The sequence below is a fragment of the Leptodactylus fuscus genome, chromosome 1 (genome assembly GCF_031893055.1).
Source record: "Leptodactylus fuscus isolate aLepFus1 chromosome 1, aLepFus1.hap2, whole genome shotgun sequence".
NCBI classification, from domain to species: domain Eukaryota; kingdom Metazoa; phylum Chordata; class Amphibia; order Anura; family Leptodactylidae; genus Leptodactylus; species Leptodactylus fuscus.
Window position 1 is genome coordinate 59,964,981 of NC_134265.1, and position 27,786 is coordinate 59,992,766.

At 41.4% G+C, this 27,786-nt stretch overlaps 1 protein-coding gene across 2 annotated transcripts in view; it reads right to left on the reverse strand.

Annotated features, from left to right (window-relative positions):
• The window catches only part of EDIL3 (EGF like repeats and discoidin domains 3), a 564,630-nt gene that overhangs the window by 216,428 nt on the left and 320,416 nt on the right, over positions 1–27,786 (reverse strand). For both annotated transcript variants that reach the window (XM_075271229.1, XM_075271236.1), the window contains one exon: positions 9,851–9,964. In XM_075271229.1, the coding sequence (XP_075127330.1) occupies positions 9,851–9,964 (114 nt within the window). The remainder of the gene's footprint in view (positions 1–9,850; positions 9,965–27,786) is intronic.

Here is a 27,786-nt window from a genome sequence, read left to right on the forward strand (position 1 = left end):
CTAAACAGATACTGGCAAGGATTACTGAAGTGCTGGAGCTACAGTTCTTTATTTTTCAATTTCCATGCTCTTTGGCACTTTTTTTTTTTTTATCTTTGTGGACAATCCCTTTAAAATACAAAAAGCACACCACAGGGCATCAGGGGTGCCCCCTCTCTCCCACCCTTTTTATCCTCTCCCTCGAGCCTCTCCTTCAAGCTATCCGTTCCCATCCGGCAGTCTCTGGCTATAAAATTGGTAGACACATCTTGCATTCCACAGCATTTGCTGATGACATTTTATTTTTGGTCTCGAATCCCGAGAGGGGGCTTGCTGCCATCGCCCAGGCGCTTACTGATTTTGGGGTTTTCTCGGGCTATAAAGCTAACCTCGACAAGTCCGAAGTTCTTAACGTTTCTTTACACTCCAATCTGGCGTCCCAACTAAGTGATTCCTCCCCATTCAAATGGACATCTACATAGATAAAATACCTGGGCATACGCTTGACCGCAGACCCAACCTCCCTTTACTCTGCGAACTTCCCGCCCCTCCTATCTGAAATTAGGGAGACATTACACTCGTATCGAGAGATCCCCTTCTCGTGGTTTGGGAGACAAAATCTCTTACAGATGTATATCTTGCCTAAAATTCTCTACCGATTGCATATAATCCCAATTAGGTTACCTATTCTGCTCTTTAAATCTCTGAAACATGTTTTCTCCTCCTTCCTGTGGAATGGGAAGAGGGCGAGGGTTGCTCTCCCACTGCTCATGAAAAGAAAGTCTGAAGGGGGCCTGGGTCTCCCCAATGTCAAGGACTACTACAGGGCTGTTCAACTCAAGCGCTGGATAGAGCTCACCACCTTTGGCCATGATACACTTATGGCCGATCTGTCACTAGAAACTTTTCACCTGTCCTCAGTTTCGCATCTTTGGTTTTATGGCCAGCCGGGTTTTAGAAACAAATCGCTTGATCAGCTACTATTGGGAGCCTGCGAAACTTGGTGTGACCTGAGGGATGTCTTAGCGCCTACACCCTCTTTGATTACCCCTTAGGAATCTTACCGGACGGGTTGGGTAGCATGGGAACCTCTCCATTCAATGTATGGCAGGGCCTTCTTCAGCATAGGTTAGTGGATATTCTTGACCTTTCCTATACAGTTGATTATTCCAAATTGGATGAACTTCTTTCAGCTAGACCTTTATCTTTCTTACACAAATATCATGTCCAGATGGTGGTCAAAAATTGGTCCTCGGCGCATACCCTTCGTACGAACTTTACTCCTTTCGAAAGAGCGGTTTTAGCCAGACGTGCTGCTCTCAAGAAAACTTTGTTCGTTCCCTCCACTTACATCCAACCGCCACAACCCGATAGGCCCCTATACTTAGCCGCCTGGGAAAAGGACCTTGAGGTGTCACTATCGGACGATCAAATTGAGTCAGTCCTGAAATCCTCTCATGGTTTTTCCCCCTGCGCCTGCCTTCAGGAGACTCATTTCAAACTTCTTTCTAGGTGGTATCTCACGCCCCAACGACTCCACAAACAGGGTTTAGCGGATTCTGACGTATGTTGGAGGGCAAATCCCACACGGGTTCTCTCCTCCACATCTGGTGGGAATGTCCAGTTATTCGTGGCTATTGGAGTGATGTAGAATCGACTATTCAGTCCCTGACATCCCCAGATTTCAAGATCACCGCCCCTATGGCTTTGATCTCACTACCTTCCCCTGTGTTTAAACCCTCGAAGACGAACCTTGTTGCCTTTCTATTAGAGGCCGCAAACTCCCTCATACCTAAGAGATGGCTCAGCCCTGATCCCCCCACAAAATGGGAGTGGTTTGGCAAGGTAAATCAAATCTGTCGTTTTGAGGAGCTATCCAGCTGGAAAGCGAGGACTCACTCCCGCTTTCTCAAGATCTGGTCTCCCTGGAGGAGTCTGTCCACTCTGTCCTCCCCACCTTCTTGAGTTGTGTCTCACTTCCACTCTCACCCTCTTCGTCTGGTTTTTCACTCGCCTCCTTCGTGCATTTTCGCCTTGGTCTCTTTCGTCCCTTCTCTACTCCTGTTGGTTACGCGCTGTCTGTCCCCTGCCTTTAGTGTCGCTCCTCTCTTTCCTTTCCTCTCTTTCTCTTCTCTCTTCCTCTCGCTCCGTCTCCGCTACCTTTAGACCACCACTACCCCCTTCTCCCCCCTCCCCCCCTCCCCGGTCCCCTCCTTCTCCCTCTTCTCTTTTTTCGCAAGCACCTGTGCCTGAAATTTGGCTCCACAAACCATTGGCCTATTTGCCGTTTCAATCACCTCCCTAGCGTGTTCATTTCATCTCAATTGTGTTTACGTATCCCGCATTTGCTTATTCTGTTATTATCACTTGTGTGTTTCTGTTTATTGTGCTTATGTTCTCTTTATTGATCATTCGATTTTTAATTTGCCTTTGTATGTATATGTCGTTTCTATTAATAAAAGAAAAAAAGAAAAAAAAAAAAAGAAAGCACACCACAGGGATTATCCTTCAATCTCCCATCAGTGGAAATGAACCCCCAATGATTAAAGTGCAGAAGAGCCGGGAAACTGTTGTACCCCTTCAGCCCCAGTTGGTTCCGATCTACGGTCCTCCAAACCTCTCCAGCTTTCTACACATTATTGGCTTCTTTGGTGTTTTAAGAATTCCCTGTGGGTTATGACCTGTTGTCTTAGATCCTTGCATATTCCTAGCATGATGTTTTCTCTTGGTCCTATGTTTGGGTATGGATTCCTGGCATTTGTCTTGGCCTCTCTGTTTGACAGCTGAAGCAGCGGGCAGCAAATTTCCAATCTCAATCATTCTGCCCATTCACTTCTCTGAGATGCCCACACTAAAGACAATGTCCAAATTCCCTATGTCACAGTCCAATATGTAGGACTTTGGCTTCCAGGGTATAGATTGAATCTCTAGTCCCTATGCAATGATCCGTTGTGCTGCTTGTAATAATTTACTTTGTGCACTTACTGTTTCTAGGTGACATTGGTAGAGAGCTGAATAATTTGGCCACAAGGCTGTTTTGACACAATTTGGTCATATTGCAAAATTTGCTGCAAAAATGCAACATGATGATAATGTCAGAACAGAGTCTAACAAGAGTGAGGGAACAAAAGAGAATTATCATCTGTAAAATACTGTTTAGGGTGGGTTCACACCTGCTCCCGGTCTCCGCTTCCGAGAAAAACTGGACAGGAGACAGAAACCAGGCAGTTAGTTTTCAAACCCATTCACTTGAATGGGTTTGCAAAGTGACCACCCGTGAGTGTCCTCTGCCTCTCTGCAGCAAAACCAGATTTAACCGGATACAAAGTTCCGCATGTCCGACTTTGTGTTCAGTTAAAAAAAAATGGTTTCTCCGCCGACAGGCACAAGATGCACACGGGCGGTCACTTTGCAAACCCAGTGGGTTTGAAAACTGACTACCAGGTTTCCGTCTCCTGTGCAGTTTCTCTCGGCAGAAGATGGAAACCTGAAAGCAGAGACCAGGCGCAGGTGTGAACAGTTGTCTTATGTTTTTGTCAAATCCAATTTGTTTCATTGACAGGATCCGTTTAAAAACTGATGCGAAAATATCAGTTCTTCTAAACATCGGTTTGAAAGATTTTATAAAAACTGGACACTTACGTTTTCAAAAATTTTAATAAATCTTGATTACACAGACACTTTGCCATTAGTTTGCAGAAGTTTTTAGTCTTTTTTTTTCTAAATTGTATTTTTTTTATTATCTAGTGATCTGGATACAAAAAAATGATGAAAAAATTAAGGGAAAAACTGATGAAAATTGAAGAGCTTGATAGGCTTCCATGTTAAAAAACCTAAAGTTTGCCTTTAGAGATGAGCGAGTAGTACTCCATTGAATACGACTATTCGATCGAATACTCGTATTGGTCGAATACCACGCGGGAAAATTCCATTGAATTCAATGCAAAAACCTCCTCGTGCTCCTTGTCCTGCTACTTCCGGAACTTGGAGGATCCAATGTGTCGAAATTTGGTTTGCATGGAAACTGGAACAACATTCCGTTTTTTTCCCATAAAGTATAATGTTATTCGATATTCGATCAAATACTACTCTCTCATCTCTATTTGCCTTCCATTAGTTTTGGGTTGTTTGGATGCAGATAAAAGAACCACCTGCAGGACTTTTCTCCATCCAAAAAACAGACGATAGACGAAAATGCTGCATACTGATCCCTATTTAAGTGTGTTGAAATCACTGAGTTTACAAAGTGAGCAGCTTTCCTCCGTTGCCTTTGTTCTTTTCCAGAGTTGTGTAGTATCCTTATTTATTTTTTTATAAATCCATAGGGCAGGTGAAGGGAAAAGACTTTGCAATATACTTTACTGAAGACACCTGGTGTCTAGAGCTATTTACTTCTATCTTTACTTCTTATACATCTCTGATTTTGTTCTTGCACTGTACACAAGCAGAGCTTAAAATGAAGACTATGGAAAGGGGAGGGCAAGGAAAAGAAGGGCTGAGACAGAAAGAAAGAAGGCTGGATAGTATTTTCTGAAAACCCAACTATATTGTTCCTTTCTGTAACACAGAGGGGTCTCTTATTTCTGCCTTATTTCTCCTCTTCCTATACTCTCCTTTATCCATAGACTTCTATGGTACAGAATTAATGGTGGCAGAAAAGACAAATAGGTTAAGAAACAGGCCATTTTCTTTAATATAGTATACCATGTATGTTACCTTTACTTACACAATAGATGTAAGAGAAACACAAAGTGAAGTTGTGCTTTAAGGTTCCATACACTTCCCTAAAACAGCTGATCAATGCAGAATCCTGGTGTTGAACCTCACAAATCTCAAACTTAGACAAATTCTAAGGAATTAGAGATGGCAGAATTGATTCACTAAGTTTGTGATTCACAGTAAATTAAGCAGAATTACCTCCTGGAGAATTTTTAGAGCTTCCTTCAGTAAATTTATGTTTTGTAATGTAATTATATGGAATACATAGTGTGGAATCTACTACGCAAATATAATAGAATAAAATACAAGTGAGGTTTTAATGATGTCTCTCCAGTTAGATTCAATAATAATGATTTAGTGTTTGTGATTAGGATGTAACTATTACAGTATATCTCAATAATCTGTGCATGTACAGAAGTTTCAATGGGTTTTATGGGACTTCAATATCGATGACCCATCCTTATATATTGATAACAGAACTTTTACTTGAATTTGACAATGGTTTTTCAATGGATACAAGGACCAGTCCTATCCTTTGTATGAAAGAATGGGAGCAGAAAAGAATTGCGCTTCCACAGTGGGTCAAGTAAATGAAATTTATTAGCAATATCACACGACGCGTTTACTTGACCCACTGTGGAAGTGCAATTCTTTTCTGCTCCCATTCTTTCATATAAAGGATAGGACTGGTCCTTTTATCCATTATCCATACACCTTCGGGTTGAAAGAATCAGCTGCACACAACAATAGAAAGGAACTTATCCTCCAAGTGGTTTTGATGTTAGTCTAGGTGTTGTAGTCATCCACAACCAACCATGATGACAATTAGTCCAAAATTATTAGAGATGAGCGAGTAGTATTTGATCGAATAGGTATTTGATGATATACTACGGTATTCGAAATACTCGTACTCGGTCGAATACCATGCAGTAAACGCCTTTTACGTTTACCATGTGGTCTTCGACAGAGTACAAGTATTTTGAATACCGTAGTATACGATCAAATACCTATTCGATCAAATACTACTCGCTCATCTCTAATAATTATTTTGACTAATTATCATCAAGGTTTTGTGATTGGCTAAGGGCTCTTGTAGGCAGCAGACCTGCAGTAGAGGTGTTTTTTAAGTTTACTATGAAGAAATATTGAGGTCTTTTTTTTTATTTCTAATATCGAAAACAAAAAATGGTTTTGCGAATGTTGTAAAGCTCGTCCCACCAGCGAGTATGGTTTACAATATCTGCATAATTTGTATGTGTTTGTTTGATTTCCTCCAGTCTTCTGCCCAAACTTCAAAAACAAACAGATAGATCAAGCTGTGAAATACTCTGACACTATATAACTAACTAAAATGAAAATAAAAAAAACAAAAACGTCTCTGCCATTTCTCTTCACAGCGTGTAAATGTTATAATTAAAATACTTGGGAAATACATTATTTTCGCTTTATACATTTTAATCCCGGCATCAGTGAAAACAAACTGTACAAGAAAAGGCAGGTTTTTACCTTAAGCAACTAAATAAAAATATGTGCGAGGAATAAGAACATGGATGAAATGGTAGATATAAATATAATTTAAGCCCTATTAGTATCAACACTCTGGCAGGAAGAGAAAATATGCACAGCCGCAACAACACATGAATAATAATTGGGCTACATTTACGTAGTAAAGGTTAAAGATGGTCATAGAGTTGCTGGAACATGGCACATTGCACAGTTATGTTTGCTTTTTATATTAATTGCAGGAAATTTTTTTCCCTGTAAGGCAGAGTAGTCTGTACGGGGCACACGATGGCCTTACCGTGGAGGGAATGTCTGTGGATCTGTAATATGGCGCTCTCAGCACTCCACGAGCTACAATATAATGTATCCATACATATCTGTATAATCAAATTTTTTGTCCCTAGGTGCATGCTTTTAGGAAAAAAGACCTTTGAAATATTGGTAATATGGGAAATCCACCAAAAAAAAGATAACTTTTTTTCTTAAATTGGGACCCTTTAGATTGAGCTGCTAGTAGGGTTGAGCGATCGGGATCGGAAAAGATCGGATTCCGATCGGCGATCGAGTAAATTTCACGATCGAGATCGGAATTCCGACCCGATCTTTTCCAGTGGGATCGAGATCGGAGGTTATCTCAAGATCGGCTCAACCCTAAAAGTGACTTTTCCCATAGAAAAGCATTGACTAGGGTTGAAGATCAAGATCGGAAAAGATCGGATTCCGATCGGCTATCGAGTAAATTTCACGATCGAGATCGGCTGGAAAATGATCGGAAATCGGATTTTAAAATCGTTCTTGAAATCTCAAGATCGGCTCAACCCTAGCTGCTAGCACTAAATGGGCCCACTATATGTATGGTACAATATGGTACTGTTGGAACTATTATTCACTAATAAACTTTTTGTCTATACTCAGAAATTCAGAAACAATAGTCATGTATGAAACCACTCTTATAACTCTGTACACCAAAACAGGGGTGCAATACATCTAGTTCTCCCCGGTTCTGCCAATTTTTAAGGACACGTTGATCCAGGGTTTTTATACTGATTGCCAGATTTGGAGTTGGAAAGGAATGTTTTCCCCTGAAATAGGGCAATTGGCATGAGCCTCATGGGGTTTTTTGCCTTCCCCTGGATCAACACTGTAGGGATTGTAGGGTTATAGGTTGGACTTGATGGACTAATGTCTTTATCCAACCTAATCTACTATGTAACTATGTAATTCGGTTGTTAAAAATACAGCCGGATGGCAGGACTGGGGAGAGGACATGCTCCTGTCTCATTTTGAAACTGTTAGAGTAGGAAGCCATTCTGAATTGTAGGCCGCAGGTTACATTAGCAGATTTATATTGCATCTGTGGGGGAGTCAACAGGCAGGAACATCACATCATACAACAGGTGAGCATTGTAGCCCCGGGCATGTTAACATTATTGGTAGCCAGGCTGGCTTGGCATAGTTGATAGACCATCAGCATTATAAACAGGGAAACCCGTTTAATATATAAGGGTAATAATTTATATAATGATAATAATAATAATAATAATAATAATAATAATATAATTATTATATTAGTGGGACAGGTAAGACTCTGTGGGGAGTTCCAAATGGGGTGTTGCCTTGTGGTAAAAGGGCATGGCCTGAAAGTGTTCCCACAACCTTGTACATGCCACCTTTCCTTCATACCCCTTGAAGATCTTTGTGGTGTTCTGCATGTACCACCCCTTTCCCGCTGTGTAAAAGTGGAAAAATTTTTGGCCAACAGCCTTTCTGCGCTAAAACTTATTCTACATCTGGTGTTGTTTTGGTGGAAGTCTATAACAAATGCAAAAGACTTTGCAATGCATAGGGTGAAAACAGTAACACAATCCTTTAGCAAGTTTGCATATAAATGTTACATATTTGGTGCATGGCTCAGATTTGCACCAAAGATGGGCCACTTCAACATTTCACACTCAACTATTCCAAAAATATGCACCAGACCGGTATAGATTTCAAATCTGGGCCACAGAACCTCCTGCCAGAATTATTACAGAAATTTTCTGGGACTTTTTAATTGATGCCATTCTATGGACACACGTGGATCAGTTGGACGAACGGCAGGTCATGTGTACAATGATCATTACGTGAACATCACATGGTCCGATTACGGCTCAGTCCTAATAAATTTCCCACTATATTTTTCATTGTAAATTTTGTGTCATATGTAACCATTGTTTCTATGTTCTTATGTATAATATACTGTATATCAAGAAAACAATTCTTGTTGTAACAGCACCAAACATTCTGGGAAAGGTTAGCCTCCCCAACTTGCATGGTGGGGTCCCATCTCCAATGTGGGGTCATTCAAAGAAAAAGAAAAAAGTCTGCCAGCATCTTGTAAATCGATAGAAAATGCATTTTATTAGAAATAGCTTGTGTATTGCTATTGCTTATTGTACAAGGATATTTCCTATTGATTTAAAAGTTGCTGGAGGGTGGACTTTTTTCGTTTTCTTTGAGTGACCCCACATTGGAGATGGGACCCCGCCATACAACCTGGGGAGGTTAGTTTTTCCCAGAAAGTTTTGTGCTGTTACAGCATTGTTCTCTTGCTTTATATATTATATTATGTTATGTTATGTTGTGTTACATTATACATAGCAGCATACAAACAATGGTTACATATCACACAAAGTGTAATTTACAATGAATAATATTGCAGGGAATTTATTAGTATTGCCCAATCACTTGCATAGGACTGTGCCACGATTAGGCCATGTGATGTTACAATTAGAGATGAGCGAACACTATTCGGAACAGACGTTCAGAATAGCATGCTTCCATAGAAATGAATGGAAGTGGCCGGCACGCAGACTTTGCCGGCGGCCGGTAGCTAACCCCCCCCCCCCCCCCTGCGTGCCGGCTACGTACACTCATTTCTATGGGAGCGTGCTATTTGAAACGGCTGTTTTGTATAGTGGTCACTCATCTCTAGTTACAATCATTGGTCACCAGACCTGCCAATCTTTCATGTGAATCCACAGGTGTCCACCGGATAGGTCATCCATTAAAAAGTCCCAGAAAATCCCTTTAATAACGTTAGAATTTTTTTATTTTTTTTTTAAGCAAAAAATAAATGGAAAATTTAAATGACTACACATCCAGAACTTTAAAATGGAAGGTAAGAATATAGATATATATTTTTTTGTCAGTACATAAAGTGATGTAAAGTGATCCATCCTATTAACTACACAACTATCTACATTCCAACAGCACAATAGATCAATACAAGATGATAGCACAAGGCAGAAGAGATTAACAAGAAAGCATTTGCTTTAGCATAATAATAGGAAAATAGATGTTGGTCCCTATCATGAAGACAGTGGTGATCTGTGGAGCTGATAGGAGTCCTGTGTTACGTTTGATATGCAGAGCAGTTTGATAGTAATTTCGGCAGGCACCAGACTCGTGATTGATATCGCTTCTATTCATCAGACGCAACAGGCATTTTACACAATAAATTACAATCTCAGCCTCCTAATATCTGAAAGCGGAGTTCCTAGAAAAGATGACCCTTACGTCTAAGTAAATGTGGAAATGTTTTGATACATTTGTCTATTCGCGCTGGAACCTTGCAGGTATAATTGTATCAAGTGAGAGATCTACTTACTGTACTGGCAGTTTCTTCCCATATATTCGCCAGGGCATTCACATGAATAGTTTGCTACAAGATCTGTGCAGATTCCACCGTTCCGACATGGATCCCTTTCACATTCGTTGACATCTAAAAAAAAAAATCAAAGAATTTTATTGTAGAAAAATAACGTAGATGTAATAAGTTGACATTTTGTAGTTTTTGTGAAATGTTTTAATGTATTTTTATCCGTAACCAGAAGAGGTTACATAGAAGAGAATGAAAACGCCAGGTGCATTTATGACTGGATTATTGAGGATTTCAGGCAGTATTTCACAATGAAATTTTACAGTAAAATACATGCTAAAGGAATTTAGAAAAGCCTTATTTATGCAAAAACTATTCCTCTTAGATTCGAAAGCATGGTGGGGATTTTAAAACCTACTGCGTGATGTAATAGGCCGTGGATTGGATTCAGATTGATATGCAAAAGGTGAAATCTAGAGAAAAATTTACATTAAGTTCCTTAACAAGTGATTTTGACAAGGATTCCAGCCCATGGACATCAGACCTCAATGATTGACTATGCATGTCTGTTTTACACTCTATACTGTCTTTTGGCTAAAATAAAAAAAACTATAAGGACAGATTTGGAGTGAGTTTTTTTTTTTTTTTTAATATAGGCTTGCATTTAGGACTGGCAGAATTTGTCAGAGTAGCCAACACACAATTTAAGTTACCTTTTAAAATACACTGGCAGTGGAAAGGAAGTCAGGACACTGTGACTAATTTTTGAGTTTTAGGCTGAGGCCCCATGTTGCAGAAACACAGCTTTTTTTGTTGCCGATTTTGTTGTGTTTTTTTTTAGCCAAAGCCAGAAGTAGATTGAGCAGAAGGTAGAAGTATAAGAATTGCCTTTATATTTCCCATTCCTTTTGCAGCCATTTTTGAGTTTGGCTCAAAAAAACACAACAAAATCTGCAACAAAAAAAGTTGTGTTTCTGTAATATAGGGTCTTAGCCTTAGTTGGTATTTATTTCTTGTATAGTTCCAACTTTATAGCTAAGGATCCATAGTGGGCAATAACAAAAAAGCACTGCAGGAAAAACTGCAGTGGCAACGCATAGCAGCGTATCTGCCATGCGTATTTTACCACAATGTGTGAATGGGATTTGCTAGAGTGCTACTTTGCAGGGACTGCAAAACATTGTGGTTTTTGTCGCAGAGTTTCTGCTGTAGCCAAACCGCTGTGTTTACACCACGTGGGTCCCTGGCCGGCATGTGTTATTTCTGAGTAATTATTAAATTAAGGCCCTACATTGTGAACACACGGAGTTTTGTCTGCTGCGGAAAAGTAGCAGAAAAAGTACTGTATTTGGCAGTACCAGGAAAGTGAATGAGATTAATCATATCCACACACTATGGAAAAAAAATCGAGCAGTGGAAAATTTGTGGGGACGGCATTTGCTAGAATGAGTAAATGATTGATGAATTTTCATAAGGAAAGGAGTTGCTTTACAGAGCTGCTGACAGGTCTCCTTTAAACAGGACTTTGGGCACATGCAGTTTTGTATACCGCTAGAAAGCCAACAGTGCGCTGTGCTACATTATGTGCTTCAGGGCTGGAGATATACTTGCCGTTATAATGGCAATAATCTCATCCCACTATCAGAAGGGTGTTCCTGACAGTCTAGTTCTGCTGTGAGGAACGCCCCTCCTGACTGTACTCGTCCATAGACTAGTACTGGGGGCGGCCATTCCTCACAGCTTACCGTCATGGTTGGGCGGTAAGGAGCGCCCCCTCTGACAGTACAGCGCTTGTCACGGTACTAGTGGTACAGGATCAGGAGTCCAGTCGTCGGGTAATGCAGAGGAGGCTGGAGACAGCAGGTGGATAGCCCACAGGGGTCTGAGGCAGTAGTCCAAGAGCAGATGAGTAAAGACCAGGTAGAAGTCTATAGTCTTTCAGGAGCTGTAGTAAAGCTACGGTGAGCTTGCAGCCAGCAGGTGAGGTTCCAAGGAACTGAAGAAGATCTCGCAAGGAGGTCTCCTGGGTGTTCAGGCTGTATCCGGAATAAACAGAACACAATACCAACACAAACAGGAAGTGTCAGAGTCACCTATATATAGCCAGTCCAATCAAGGTAAATACAGGGCGGGTTCAAATCATTAGCAGCAGCTGATGAGCCTCAGCAGTAGGCTCCACACAGAAGTCCAACAGGCCATGATTCCACAAGCCTGATAGCTCAGGTAGCAAGGAGACACTGAGCAAGACAGCAGGTCACAGGTTCAAATCCTGACATCACTCCCCTCCTAACGGCGACCTCTGGGCGCCACAGGACCTGGTTTTGTCGGGTACTGCTGATGGAAACGTCTAATCAAACGAGGAGCATTAATGTTAGATACCGGTTCCCATGAATTCTCTTCTACACCATACCCTTGCCATTTGATAAGGTATTGTAGTCGATTTCTGGATATACGGGAGTCCAGAATTTTTTCCACGACAAATTCTTCTTGTCCATCCACTTCTACTGAATCTGGAGGTTGAGAGGACCGTTCAGGAAATGGATTGGACGTAGCAACTTTCAGTAGAGACACATGGAAAACAGGATGAATTCTCATTGTTTCTGGGAGTTGTAGACGTACCGCCAGAGGACTAATTATTTTAGAGATCTTATAGGGTCCAATAAATTTCTGTCCCAGTTTGGGTGAAGGGACCTTCAGCTTAATATTCCGGGTAGAAAGCCATACTCTATCCCCCACTTTGAATTCAGGCGCTGGTCTCCGATGTTTATCTGCTGCTTTTTTATATCGCTCCTGAGCCGCTCCCAATGTTTCTTTCAACATTCTTAGATTTTGTTGTAGTGATGTGATTCTATCTGTAACTGCTGGAATTAGCGGAGCAACCGGATTTTTGGGGAGAATACTTGGATGGTATCCTAAGTTTGCAAAAAATGGTGTTTGTTTTGTTGAAGAATTCTGAGAGTTGTTATAAGAAAATTCAGCAAAAGGTAATAGGTCTACCCAGTCATCCTGTAAATGACAGATGTAACAGCGCAGGTATTGTTCTAGCGTCTGGTTTGTACGTTCCGTCTGGCCGTTAGTCTGGGGGTGATAAGCAGTTGACAGGTGGAGCTCAATATCTAACGATGTACAGAAACTTCTCCAGAATTTAGATGTGAATTGTACCCCACGATCCGAGACCACTTCATCTGGTACACCATGAAGACGGAAGATGTTATGGACTATTAAGTCAGCAGTTTCTTTGGCTGAAGGCAAACCAGTACAAGGGATGAAATGAGCTGCTTTTGTAAGTCGGTCCACAACTACCAGTATCGATGTCTTTCCTTTGGAATTAGGCAGATCCACTATGAAGTCCATTGAGATCGAACTCCAAGGTCGTACTGGAATGGACAATGGCTGCAGCAACCCCATCGGTGAGGAACGTGATGGTTTATACCGGGTACAAGTATCACAAGAGAGAACATATTTTTTCACATCTTCTAGACAGCTAGGCCACCAGAAGAAACGGGATAACAATTCATATGTCTTCTGTACTCCCTTGTGTCCTGCTAGTCTGGAATCATGTACAAACTGTAGGATCCTCAGCCGCATTGCTTCCGGTATGTATAGACGCCGTCCATCAGTCCATACTTGATTCCTAAGGAATAGATGTACATCCCTTGACGGTTGTGCTAGAAATGGATCAGTGTCATAGGCCGCTTTTAAGTCCTCGAGCAAATCACCTTCATGGATAATACCTACCACCCTTGCCTCAGGCACAATGGGAGTAGGTGGAATTGAAGGATTAGAATCACTAGAAAACATTCGTGACAAAGCATCTGCTTTTCCATTGCGGGATCCTGGTCGAAATGAAATTGAGAAATTAAAATGGTTCAGGAACAGACTCCATCGGGTCTGACGAGGGGAGAGGCACTTGGCTGATCTGATGAACTCCAAGTTACGGTGATCAGTTAGAACTAGTATCTGTTGTGAAGCTCCTTGTAGATGGTGTCTCCACTCTTTAAATGCCGAAACAATAGCAAGTAACTCTTTGTTCCCCACATCATAATTCTTCTCTGCAGAAGACATCCGCTGAGAGAAGAATGCACATGGATGTAACAGCTTCTTCTCACCTGATCTTTGAGAAAGGATGGCCCCAACCGCACAATCCGATGCATCTACTTCAACTACAAAAGCAAGTTCTGGATCGGGATGACGTAGTACTGGGGCTTTGGTGAATTTAATTTTTAAACGAGAAAAAGCTTCATCCGCTTGTGGAGTCCAGGAAAAGTGGGTCTTCTTTGTCAGCTCTGTAATAGGAGCTACAATTTCTGAGAAATTTTTAATAAAGCGTCTGTAAAAATTAGAGAAGCCAATAAATCTTTGCACTTCTTTCACAGTCTTAGGAGTCGGCCAGTCGATAACTGCTTGGATCTTTCTGGGATCCATACGCAATCCCTGAGAAGAGATGATGTATCCTAGGAACTGAATCTCTTCCCGATGGAACTCACATTTTTCCAATTTGATGTAAAGTTGGTTTTCCCGCAATCGTTCCAATACACGTCTTACATGCTCCTGATGTTCTTCTAGAGATCCAGAGAAAATTAGTATATCATCTAGATAAACCACCATGAATTGATCTAGTAAATCTCTGAATATATCATTAGCTAGATGTTGGAAGGTAGCCGGAGCATTGCAGAGCCCGAATGGCATTACCAGACTTTCAAAGTGTCCATATCGTGTACGAAAGGCGGTTTTCCATTCATCACCTGGCCTTATCCGGATTAAATTGTAAGCACCCCGTAGGTCCAATTTGGTAAAAACCTTTGCTCGTTGAACTTTCTCCAATAGTTCGGGAATCAGAGGCAATGGGTAACGGTTTTTTACTGTAATTTTATTAAGTTCTCTGTAATCCACCACTGGCCGTAATGAACCATCCGATTTCTTAACAAAGAATATAGGAGCCCCTGCTGGAGAAGATGATGGCCGGATAAACCCTTTTTTCAAGTTCTCGTCAATGAAGTCCTTAAGGGCATTTAATTCAGGTCCTGATAATGGGTATATAGTCCCAAAAGGTATGGGTGCTCCAGGAAGCAATTCTATTGGGCAGTCGTAAGGGCGGTGAGGTGGTAGTTTGTCAGCTTCCTGTTTATCACAAACATCCTTCAAATCCTCATATACTGTTGGTAACTGATGCTGTTCCTGGTCTTGAGTAGAGACTGTAATGGTTGGTTCAGGTTGATCCTTTACCTCATTGTCTTTTGGGGGAAAACTCAGCATCTTAGTTCCCCAATTGATGGAAGGATTCTGTTTCTGTAACCAAGGTAGGCCTAAGATGACTGGAAAGTGTGGAGAAGAAATGAGTAGAAATGAGAGAGTTTCACGATGCTGAGGTTCAATGTGAATCTCCAAAGGTACAGTTTCCTGGTCTACAGGTCCTGAACTCAGGGGAGACCCGTCCACAGTCTCCATCACAATAGGTGAATGTCTCTTAGATGAATGTATTCCATGTTTCTGAGCAAAACCCAAGTCCATGAAATTTCCGCTAGCCCCGGAATCTACCATAGCTGATGTAGAGATCCACACGGAGTTGATTAGTAGTTTAAGAGGGACAAAGTAATGTGAATCCTTGTTCTCCTTTTTAACCTGAGAGGTCACTGATGATATGTAATGGACACTTTCTCCAGCTGATTGTTCCCCCTCTGAAGCTGAAGATTCCTCATTGGATGCATCGGGATCCATTACAGCGGCCACTGTTCTCCGGGGGCGATTCGCAGAGCGGCTTGGGCAATTTATAAGGAAATGTCCCGACTTTCCACAGTATAAACACAGATTTTCTTTGAACCTATGTTCTCGTCGCTCTGCACTCTCCCGTTTCTGAATCGCATCAATCTGCATCGATTCTGGTTGGGATTCTCGGGACTGCTGATCAGATGATTTTTTATAACCCAGTGGCAATGTGGTAGTATATTGACTGGTCATGCGGTTTGCATAGCCCCATTTCTCTTGTCGACGTTCTGTCAGACGAGTATCAATCTGAATGCAGTGATCAATAAATTCAGAGAAGACTGAAGGAGTTTTTGCTCGTGCTAGTTCGTCTTTAATACTACTAGAAAGTCCACTCTTGAAAAGTGCTAGTCTTGCGGAGTCATTCCAGCTAGTATCCACAATCCATCTCCGGAATTCCATGGCATAATCCGCAACAGAACGTCTGCCTTGCCGCAACGTTAATATGGTGGTCTCTGCTGTAACCATTCGGTTGGGGTCATCAAACATCCCTTTCATGAGGTCCATGAAGTCTTTGTAGTTATTTAGGCAGACGTCATCGGTTTCAATTAGCGGATTTGCCCAGGCAATAGCTTTGTGTGTTAACAGCATAATGACGCACAACACCCTTGATCTCTCAGTTGGATACTGGTTAGAATGTGCATCAAAATACAAATTGCACTGGTTTACGAATCCCCTGAACTTATCCCGATCACCATTGAATCTAAATGGCGGCAATCTTGGGGATGGAGCAGAGGTGGGAATCAGGCCTTGTGCATCCAGCTGTGCAATACGTGCTGTGACCGTATTCATGGATGTCTGCAATTCCTGCAGAGCTTGGCCTTGCATAGCGATTTTACCAGTGGTCAGTTGATCAAAAGTTTCCCATTGGTGCTTCATATCTTGGACCTCCGTATACATTGCGCCCAAGGCAGCTTGTATCTTTTTGAAGCGAGCCTCCCAAGCTTCTTTCCCAACGGACTCCATTGTAGGTGTTGGTATCCTGTCACGGTACTAGTGGTACAGGATCAGGAGTCCAGTCGTCGGGTAATGCAGAGGAGGCTGGAGACAGCAGGTGGATAGCCCACAGGGGTCTGAGGCAGTAGTCCAAGAGCAGATGAGTAAAGACCAGGTAGAAGTCTATAGTCTTTCAGGAGCTGTAGTAAAGCTACGGTGAGCTTGCAGCCAGCAGGTGAGGTTCCAAGGAACTGAAGAAGATCTCGCAAGGAGGTCTCCTGGGTGTTCAGGCTGTATCCGGAATAAACAGAACACAATACCAACACAAACAGGAAGTGTCAGAGTCACCTATATATAGCCAGTCCAATCAAGGTAAATACAGGGCAGGTTCAAATCATTAGCAGCAGCTGATGAGCCTCAGCAGTAGGCTCCACACAGAAGTCCAACAGGCCATGATTCCACAAGCCTGATAGCTCAGGTAGCAAGGAGACACTGAGCAAGACAGCAGGTCACAGGTTCAAATCCTGACAGCGCTATGGACGAGTACTTTCAGGAGGTGCATTCCACACAAAACAGTTAGACTGTCAGGAACGCCCATCTGATAGTGAAGAGATATCAGTAATGGCACCAATACAGTCCCTGACAAAAGTTCTGTCACTTATCCATGTTGTGGAATCAAAAGCTTATAACATGACTTTAAATTCATCTATTGGTTTAAGAAATGATTCCTATGAAAGCTGAGACCCTCCCAAATGTGTTTTTTATTAGGAAAATAAATTGGCTTCAATGGCGAAATATTGATAATTTAATGAACACAGAAAGGTCAGATTTTGGCAAGACAAAAGTTTTGTGGCCTTGTCATGTGATGCCCCCAATCCTAGTTTACAGCCTCACCAGTGCTCACTAATTGATTGGTTAATTAGTGGGTGTGTATAAGAAGAACTCCAGAACCGGAAACCGTCACTTGAACTGGAACTTCCTCTCTGAAAACATGCCAAAAATCAGACCTGCGACCAAAGCCTTGATTATCAAGAAGCTGAAGACCAGATCCACTGCAGAGGTTGTGTCTCAGCGTCACGTAGACAGAATTAAAAAAAAAATATTTGAAAAGACTGGAAATGTTTTAGACAAGCCCAGGTCTGGCAGACCCCACAAAACAACTGCTCAGGAGGAACGTTTGTTGGTTAGAAAACCAAAAGCCACTGCAGCAGAGCTCCAACAGGTGTGGTCACCTCAAGTCCCTGTGTCAACTAGAACTGTTTGTAGGATTCTGCCTCAAAATGTCCTCCATGGTCGAATCAGTGCCCAGAAGCCATCACTAAACAAAAGGCTATTAAAGGCCCACAGCCTACAAAATGAATGGACACTGGAAAAGTGGCAGAAGGTGGATTTCTCAGATGAATCTTCAGGTGAATTCCACCACAGCCATCGCAAATACTGCAGGAGACGTACTGGAGTCCATATGGATCCAAGATTCCACCACCAAACTTAACTGTTTTCTGGGAGCAAGATCGTGGTCTTGAGTTACATTCAGTATGGGGGTATGCGAAACATTTGCAAGGTGGAAGGCAATATCAATAACCTAAAATATCAACAAGTATTAGCTTCCTCTTGCATTCCCAATCATAAAATGGGTCAAATTTTGCCACAGGCTGGAGCTCCATCTCATACATCCATCTCTACATTAAAGTTCCTCAAGGCAAAGAAGATGAAGGTGCTTCAGCACTGGCCAGCCCAGTCACCAGACATGAATATCATTGAGCATGTTTGGGGTAGGATGAAAGAGGAAGCTTGGCAGACAATTCTGGGAGACATGTTAGGGCTCGTTCACGCGTGAGCCCAGGGGAGGTTTTTGACAGCGGATTTCGCGTCAAAAACCTCCCCTTACAATGGTGGTCTATGCAGACCGCCAGGCTTCTTTTTTCCGCTAGCGGCGGGCTGCTGCTAGCGGAGAAAAGAAGCGACCTGCCCTATCTTCAGGCGGAAGCCGCGCGGGTTGAGCCGCGTGGCTTCCGCCCCCGGCAGCACCCTCCTATGTCGGCTCATTCATTTGAGCCGACAGCGGAGGGGAAAGTAGCGATGGTCGCGACAGGCGGGTTTTGACCAGAGAGAGACGCGGCTCGCCGCGTCTCTCTCGGTGTCAAAACCCGCGTGGGCAGTTCACGTGTGAACTAGCCCTTAGACTCCATTCTTTGCTATTCCTGATGACTTCATATGAATCATTGTTGAAACGCATGGATGCCGTCCTTCAAGCTCATGGAAGTCACACAAAATATTAAATATGGCTCTAATAGCACCACAACCTCATTCACCAATATTAGGAAACATATCTTTGTATTTGAACTGAATTGTTGGTTTGATTTTCACATTACTTTATGTAGGCGACAAAACTTTTGTCTTGCCCAAATCTGACCTTTCTGTGTTCATTAAATGATCAATATTTCAGCAGTGAAGCCAATTTATTTTCTTAACAAAATAAACATTTGGGAGGGTTTCAGCTTTCATATGAGTCATTTCTAAAACCAATGGATGAATTTAAAGTCAGCTTATAAGCTTTTGATTCCCCAACATGGATAAGCGACAGATCCTTTGTCAGGGAATGTATTTATACCAAGACGAAGGCCACCAACACAGCTATGTGTCTGCACTGAAAGCTACATCAGCTTGTAGCCGGTGTCAATTGCAGGCACCATTTACACCAGTAAACTGACAAAAGTTATGATAACTCTGATGAGACTTTACCATTGACTTTTAAGTAAATAATTGTATATCACATCTAGCGTATGTTGCCATTGCACCTCCACAATGTTACAAGTGCATGTAACTATAACATGTGTTTTGCACTTTTGATGAGTCTTGCTTGTTTTCATTGGTGTAGAATAAACAGCATATGTGTCAATATAAAGCTGCTATATAATAGCACCTGTCTGACAGTACTCAGATATACTTCTTGGATTACTATGAACGTGCCAATTCCACTACTATATAAAGAGCACCACATGACCAAGAATTTGACACAAAATTAAAATAAATTAATTACCACTCATTTAAAGGGATTGTCCAGTTTCAGCAAATAAATATTATTTGTATAATGAAAAGTTATCGGATTTTCCAATATATTTTCTGCATTTTCTTCCTTGTGGTTTGCTAGATTTCTGACAAGTTGGCTATTCTTTTGTTTAGTTTTGGTAGACAAAAATCAGTCCATGCTTGGACTCCGTGACTTTTCTTTCAGGGTACCCAAACGTACAGAGATCTGTCTGGCTGTTGCATCTCTGCTGTTGGCGGGACAGTGGATGGAGCTCGGGGTGGTTCCCCCACACCCTTTTTTTTCTCTCATTTCTCCTTCTCATTTTTTTTTTTTTTTTTCATTATCGCTTTTTCCTTCTGCCCCTTTTGACTCTAGGTATGGCACTTTAGATAAAAGTGAAGAGGAGAGGTCGCAACTCCAATTTTCTTTGCTTGCGTTTTTTAGTTGCTTTATTCTAACACGTTTTAAGGTTAAAAACACGTTAGAATAACGCATCTAAAAAACGCAAACAAAGAAAATAATAAGATGGAATAAAGGGATTCAAATCTAGCTTTATTGAAATAAACTAGACAAAGGCTAAAGATGTAGAATGTTAATTTTTATTAGCAACAGATGAAGTCACCATGGGTGTGTCTATGCACTATTTAAGCTGGGATTTGTGGATTTGTGAACTTAGCTATGACTAAGGGGCAAAATGGCCCTGAAACGCATCAACTATCTTTTTAACTAGCACTTTTTGTATGTTTTCCTTACCTTTCATCACTTGTTTGTTAACTATCATTTTAATGGAGATTTAATAAAGAAATATATCTAGAAGATTTGTGCAGTTGCGACCTCTCCTCTTCACTTTTTGCAATGCACTTGTGCTTTTCAAGTCCAAAAGCTTGGTCCCACACCCCGAAGTACTTCTAATTAGGATGTGGTAATTAGGATGTGGCAAGTGAAAATCAGCATTTCTTCTCTTTGATGTCGCTTTAGATGTTTGACTTTTATTGTCTTGTTTTGTTTTGTCCGTTTTGGACGTGTCTGACTTTGTTTTGTAGGTCCGCTTTCTCTGGTCTTTTTACGTTGCTGTCTTGCTTTTCGTTTTGCATTATTGTAAATTGTTTATAAATAGAGATGAGCGAGTAGTACTCGATTGAGTAGGTATTCGATCGAATACTATGGTATTCTAAATACTCGTACTTGATTGAGTACCACTCGTTATTTGAATGTAAAAGTTCGATGCAGAACCAGCATTGATTGGCCGAATGCTATACAGTCGGCCAATCAATGCTGATTCTTCTCCTACCTTTAGAAGTCTTCTCTGTGCAGCTTCCCCGCGGCGTCTTCCGGCTCTGAATTCACTCTGCCAGGCATCGGGCCTGGGCAGAGCCGACTGCGCATGTCCGCTTGTAGTGCGGGCATGCGCAGTCGGCTCTGCCCAGGCCTGATGCCTAGGCAGAGTGAATTCAGAGCCGGAAGACGCTGCGGGGACGCTGCAAAGAGAAGACTGCTCGGAGGATCCAGCCCAACCTTCACTCGTGGACTTGGTAAGTATAATTTGATTGAACGTAGCCTACCCCTGAAACGAGCATTTTCCCCCCATAGACTATAATAGGGTTTGATATTCGATTCGAGTAGTCGAATATTGAGGGGCTACTCGAAATGAATATGGAACCTTGAACATTTTACTGTTTGCTCATCTCTATTTATAAATAAAGAATTTATACAAAAATAAATAAAAAATCAGTCCATGGACATGTGATGGACAGTCCATGGTCACGTGATGGACAGTTGAAGGTCAAGTGATGGACACAGAGGTACAGAGCTTGTTACAGCCTCAGCACAGTAATCAGAGTTCTATCTTGTAACAAGCTTTGCACCCGCCTGTCCATCACATGACCATGGACTGATTTTATCCAAAGGAAGTAAACAATGACTCACAACAAGCAGAGATCTAGAAAACCAAGAGGAATTGATACAGAAAGTCTATTGGAAAATTGTATCATTTTAATTATACAAACAATAGCAATTATTTGCTTAAACTGGACAATCCTTTTAAAGCTGTCATAAAATCTTCAGGTTTCGTGAGCTAAGGTTTTACTGGAGAATTTCTGTAGGGAAATTCTGTAACATGTTCTTCTGCAAGCTGTGGCAGAAAAAAAAAACACCCAAAAACCAGTAGGTTTTGCACCTGTAAATTTCACTTTGCCACCAATGCCCTTCCCCAATTGGTTTTCAACCTTTCCCATGCACATTTGTCTAAATCTCAACCATAATGCTCTATCACAGCAGGTTAGTAGGAGTTTTCATTGGGTACCATGTGGCCGTGGTATGTAACTTTTTTTTTTGTTCAGTTTAAACTCATATTACTTGGCAAGGTGAATTTGGCATTTTAACAGATGCGCAAAGCTCTTTTTCAAGAGTTGGAAGCCAGTCTACTCATACTGGTGTGCTGTGTATAGATATAATAAATCAGTGCAGGTAATTAAAATGATGTGTAATAAACAATGTTCAGATACAGAGGAGTGTTCTGTGGATTCTGTGCCAACTCTGCCTGGCAGAACATTCCTCTTTCTAGAGCAGAATCCAAATGGGGGCCTAGTCAATTTATATGCCATGGGATATTTTTTAACACCAACATAGGGAATCATCTGAATGCTAAAGTAAAGCTGGCTATCCCGATAACTGTGACTATTGTCCTCTACTTTGTCAATATCTTAAAAGTATCCAATGAAAACTGTCAGAGAATGCTCATACACAGTATATGTAGTGTCACCTGAAAATGTACGACTTATGAAGACATCATATGCACAATACATTGGGCAAAATTTGCCAAGAAATTTTAAAGTCATTTTCGCATTGGGGCAATTTGCTTCAAGTTAATCAATTGTTGAATAATTTTTAATAAATTTGATACATGTATAAGTCAAAAATGTCCTAAGTGTTGCTCAATTTTCTATTCCATCTTGTGGAAGCGAGACTGCACCAATTTTTGAGACTTTCAAAAAATTCTCAGTTTTTAATGTACAAACAGCTAGAGAGGTTAACCTTGCCTAAATTTCCCAATACACATTTTTGCAAAAGTGGAGAAAATTAGTGTAAAAATGCAAAAAAGCTGCAAACAAAAAACCCTATTTTATGACCACTTATTTCCAGAATTCAGTAATACAGGGATTCACAAATTCTGCTAATAATTTCTCTTTCCTAGTATCCTGCCCGGCCGAGCCATACACAATGTATGTTGTTATTTATGGAGTGAAAAACTGAGCATTAAATAAGTTATAACTTTATCAATTTACAAGGTTTAATGCCTGACAACAGGTTAGCTTGCGAGCCCGGATTTCTTTATATATTTTAAGATGGAGGAGTAGAAAACGTATTTCACACACAGAAACATATACTTAAACATTTACCAACATTCATTTCTAGATCAAAATGCTATTGCAAAAGAGGGTTTAACAGACTAAGATGAGATTTACGTGACCATGGTACAAAATGGCCATGAAAAATGGACATTTTTCACCGCTGCAAAATATATTTCAGTCTATTGAGGGATCGGGGGAAAACATACAAAAATTGCACATGACCTATTTTTTTGACAGTCCCTTAAAACGGATTGTCAAAAAATTGGTCATGTGAATAGCCCCCATTCACATACAGTGAATGTAATGCATCTAAGTGGGGCCTTTTGAGATAAAATGACTGCCACGCGGCTGTGTATGTAGGTTTACTCTTCTCTAGGCTATTAACACATGTAGAGGCATCGTAGCGCGTTACCCATAAAAAAACGTGGTAAATTATAAATTCTGACTGATGGAGTGCATGAGATGATCTAATTCATTAAAGAGTAATTGTTGCTTTAAATTTTTGTAAATGACTAGTTCAGATAAATGTAAGAGACCTTGTACTTTATCAGAGAGAAATGCCTCTATCTCCTTTTTTCAGCCCTCACTTGACTGCTAAACTGCTCAACTCACTGCTCAGACCCACCATCGTTGAAGACAGATTGCGGTTCATAGAAGGCTTGATGTTTACTGTCGCATGGGAGTTTAGCTCAATGTATTAGTTTTCCATTTTATGAGTTTGATCCAGTATTTTGGCATGACCAGTGCAGTAACTTGCCTGTAAAAAGTGATCAAGAGCTGGGCTTTTCCTGAAAGCCAGTGAAGAGAACGATTGCAATGGAGCAGCAGGGTCTATGTGAAACTGCCACATCCCATTTTGAGCAGGGACACTTATGTCTTTCTGCAGATCTGCAACTTCAACATGAAAGCTCTGAGCTCTGTCAAAGAGCACCTTTCCCATCCTCAGGCACATGCGGTTTCATATACCACTAGAAAGCCACTGAATTCAGCACACTGTGAGCTTTCCTATGCACCCAGAGGCTTGAGATATTGGTGCTGTTACCGATATCTGCCCACTGTTAGAAGGGCGTTCCTGACAGTCTAGCTGGGCTGTGAGGAAGCACCCCCCAGTACTCATCCATAGGGCGTTCTTCACTGCTCAGTGTCATGGCTGGGTGGTAAGGAATGCTCCTTCTGACAGTACAGGGCTATGGATGAGTATAGTCAGAGGGGTGTTCCTCACAGCTCAGTGAGACTGTCAGGAACGCCCTTCTGACAATGGGCAGAAATCGGTAGCAGCACCAATATCTCAAGCCCCGGGACACATAACTGGAAAGTTGACAGTATGCTGAATTTAGCGCCCTGTCAGCTTTCTAGTGGTATATAAAACTACAGTTGTCCGAGGACATGAAAGGTCCTCTTTAAGCTACTGTGGATCTTTTGTGAAACTGCTGTGAAGTCCTCCTGTAACCGAAACCCCCAATGTTGGAATGTTTAGCATTTGGAAACACTGGCAAAGCAGAAATCCAGTTGACCTGCTTCTCTGTTTGGGTGGTCTCTGCACCTGATACCATTCCATATTCACAGTAATACAATGTGCAGTTTTGCCACTCCATTTCCCCCTGTGTGTCACACTACTATGTGTGATGTCACCCTAATTAGGGCTCCTAATAAAACCCTAATTGGGATAGAAAGACCCTCTGTGAGCAATTGAGCCAGATTATGCTCTTCATTTATCTGTCTTTCATATTATAAATGAACGCCAATGAAATTTCAGACAAAGCCAGAAAATAAAGTAGAAAGACATGCAGATTATGTTTCATGAAGATGTACTGATCATATCTGGTGACTACACATTTAACATGCAAGACTGATTGTCATTGCCTTATAGTCAACCTCCAGCTCTGCCGGTTAATATAACGTAGGCTGGAAACATCTACAAATCTCCATGGCTTCATCCATCCACATCCTACCTCTAGTTACATTATCTTATTCTCAGTGTCACTTTATATGTAATTATTTTTAATAAAAGCACAAAGATATTCACAAGTCTTTTAAATGGTCTATGCTATATAATTTAGCATAGCAAAAATATACCTGGTGGGCAAAAATACCATCATCATCTCCGGTGAACCTGATTAAAGTAATTGGCTATTTCTGTCACAAGTACTTTTCACAAATTGCTTAACTCAGTGATTCAGGAAAAAATGTTCCTTAACTAAATTTGTATCAAGGTGAGCGCATTAGAAATTATCATTATATAGTTTATTCAGGAAAGCTGTTGACCCGTTCTGCCACAATTCTCGGAGGGTGGTCTCATTTCATCTTCCTCGGCAAAGGTAACAAAAGACATAATAAAGCTTCCCGGGTAGGAATTAATGATTTGTTATGTCATTTTATAGGAAAGTCTGTATTGTTCGGTAGTCTTGGTGGAATATACTGGTCAGTAAATAAGGAATTCAGCCAGTCATGATAAGAAATATGGCTACCACCCAGCTTTTCTGCAGACCTGAAAATCAAAGCTGCCTAGCTAGGTTACACATGGCCACATGGGCAGGGATTGAACTCATTACTAGAGATGAGCGAGTAGTATTCGATCGAACACTACGGTATTCGAAATACTCGTACTCGATCGAGTACCACTCGCTATTCGAATGGGAAAGTTCGATGCAGAACCAGCATTGATTGGCCGAATGCTATACAGTCGGCCAATCAACGCTGGTTCTACTCCTACCTTTAGAAGTCTTCTCCGTGCAGCTTCCCCGCGGTGTCTTCTGGCTCTGAATATACTCTGCCAGGCATCGGGCCTGGGCAGAGCCGACTACGCACGTCTGCTTGTAGTGCGGGCATGCGCAGTCGGCTCTGCCCAGGCCCAATGCCTGGCAGAGTGAATTCAGAGCCGGAATACGCCGCGGGGACGCTGCAAGAAGAAGACTGCATGGAGGATCCAGCCCGACCCTCACTCGTGGACTTGGTAAGTATAATTTGATCGAATGTTGCCTACCCCTGAAACGAGCATTTTCCCCCCATAGACTATAATAGGGTTCGATATTCGATTCGAGTAGTCGAATATTGAGGGGCTACTCGAAACAAATATCGAACCTCGAACATTTTACTGTTCGCTCATCTCTACTCATTACAGGCTGATCCGGTGTGATCTACACCAACAATATTTTGGATGAGGGGTCCATAGTAATTCTAAGGGTAGGTTCACACTACTGTTATTAATGTTTGTCGCTCTCCACCATAGGATGGTGATTATTTGCATTTATTATCATATAAAAAACACGACTTTTTCTTGTGTTCCAAAACATAAAACTAACAAGATCTAAGAAAGCTTCTATCATGGGAATAGATGCAAACAGAGGGGACTCCATTATTTGGACAACATATAAACTATTGCATTGTCACCATAGTGTATAATACTGACGTATAGTGTATACTATATGATATTACTCAATATATAGGAGTGGCGACAGAAGGTACAATACCACATAGGAGCGCCCAGCTTGTAAACAATCATCCTTCACGCCTTGCTTGCAGACCTAGAGATCGGGTCCTGGAAACTGCAATGAAATATACAATCCAGTATATCATGGGATTACAGAAGGAGTAGTGTGTGGTTGGCCCGGCTATATTTATGTGGTACAGAAGAACCCCTTAAATCATCCCGGTCATTACATGAACTCATCTCAGCTTTTTATAATTCCCTGAACAGTTGGAGTAATAGAATCCTGTCTCCTAACTAACATGCAGGATAATATACGGCGGATTTGTTTAATACACTATTTCCTACAGGATGGAAACTTATAAATACTCATACATAATAATATTTTTCCCTTCCTCCTATCCTGACGCATGAACTACAAATGAATGTATAAAATACAAGAGTGTGTAAGTATATTAACTGCTCCGTGTCAGTGGGAGATGGCTGAGAAAATACAGCTGCTCCATCAATAAAGGGAGTAATTGATGAAATATGCTACATTATAAAAGCGTCCCTTGCCACTCATATGCATAATAGTACATAGAGGGAGCGTTCGTGTGATGTCTCTATTACTGTGTACCTGCCCTACATTCCGCTACATTGTTCCCTCTCTATAGTGACCTATGTTCTTTTATTATATTTTGCTTATAGGTAATTTGCATGAAATGACAATTAATTGTCTATTGGTGTGGAAACATTTTACATAGGCAAAGTCTTGTTTTCATCACTTTCTTTTATCAGTTCATAATACAGACAGATATTATGTAAACTGTGATGGTGACGGCTCCCAATTTGTTTCCGGGACATGTTGTACTGAGAACACTTTGTACAGCTCCAATCCTGAATCGTGAAATTGGTAGCGCATGAACAAAACATGTCATGTTGCTTAAATTGCACACTGAAAGGTATAACCAGACTTAAAGGGGTTATGCAGGCTTTAGTAATGGGGGTTCAGGGGTGTAACTTGAAGGCCCAGGAGTCTTAGGGGACCCATAAGCACTGACATCAGCATTGAGATTGCAGCTTCCATCAGGAGAACCACAGATTACCCCAAACTCACTAAGGATGAATAAACTCCTTAGCACCCATAATTATCACTATCAAGAATTCTCTGCAGGGATAAGGTAGCACCCCGGACAAAAGATTGCACCGGGGCAATCTGCAGGGATAAGGTAGCGCCCCAGACAAAAGATTGCACCCAATCCCACAAGACTTTAGTTATGCCACTGTGTGTGTTACTGTCATCTTAGCCATTTATGTGTGATAGATGCAAGTCATACCTTTAGTACCCTGTCTGTCTCGAGAATGAGGGCTTGGTTAGAGTGGTGAGGTGTCCACAGATTTAGTGGTTATAAGCTTTCATCTGGGCGCACAAGCTTGGCTGTATTGGGAACTTCAT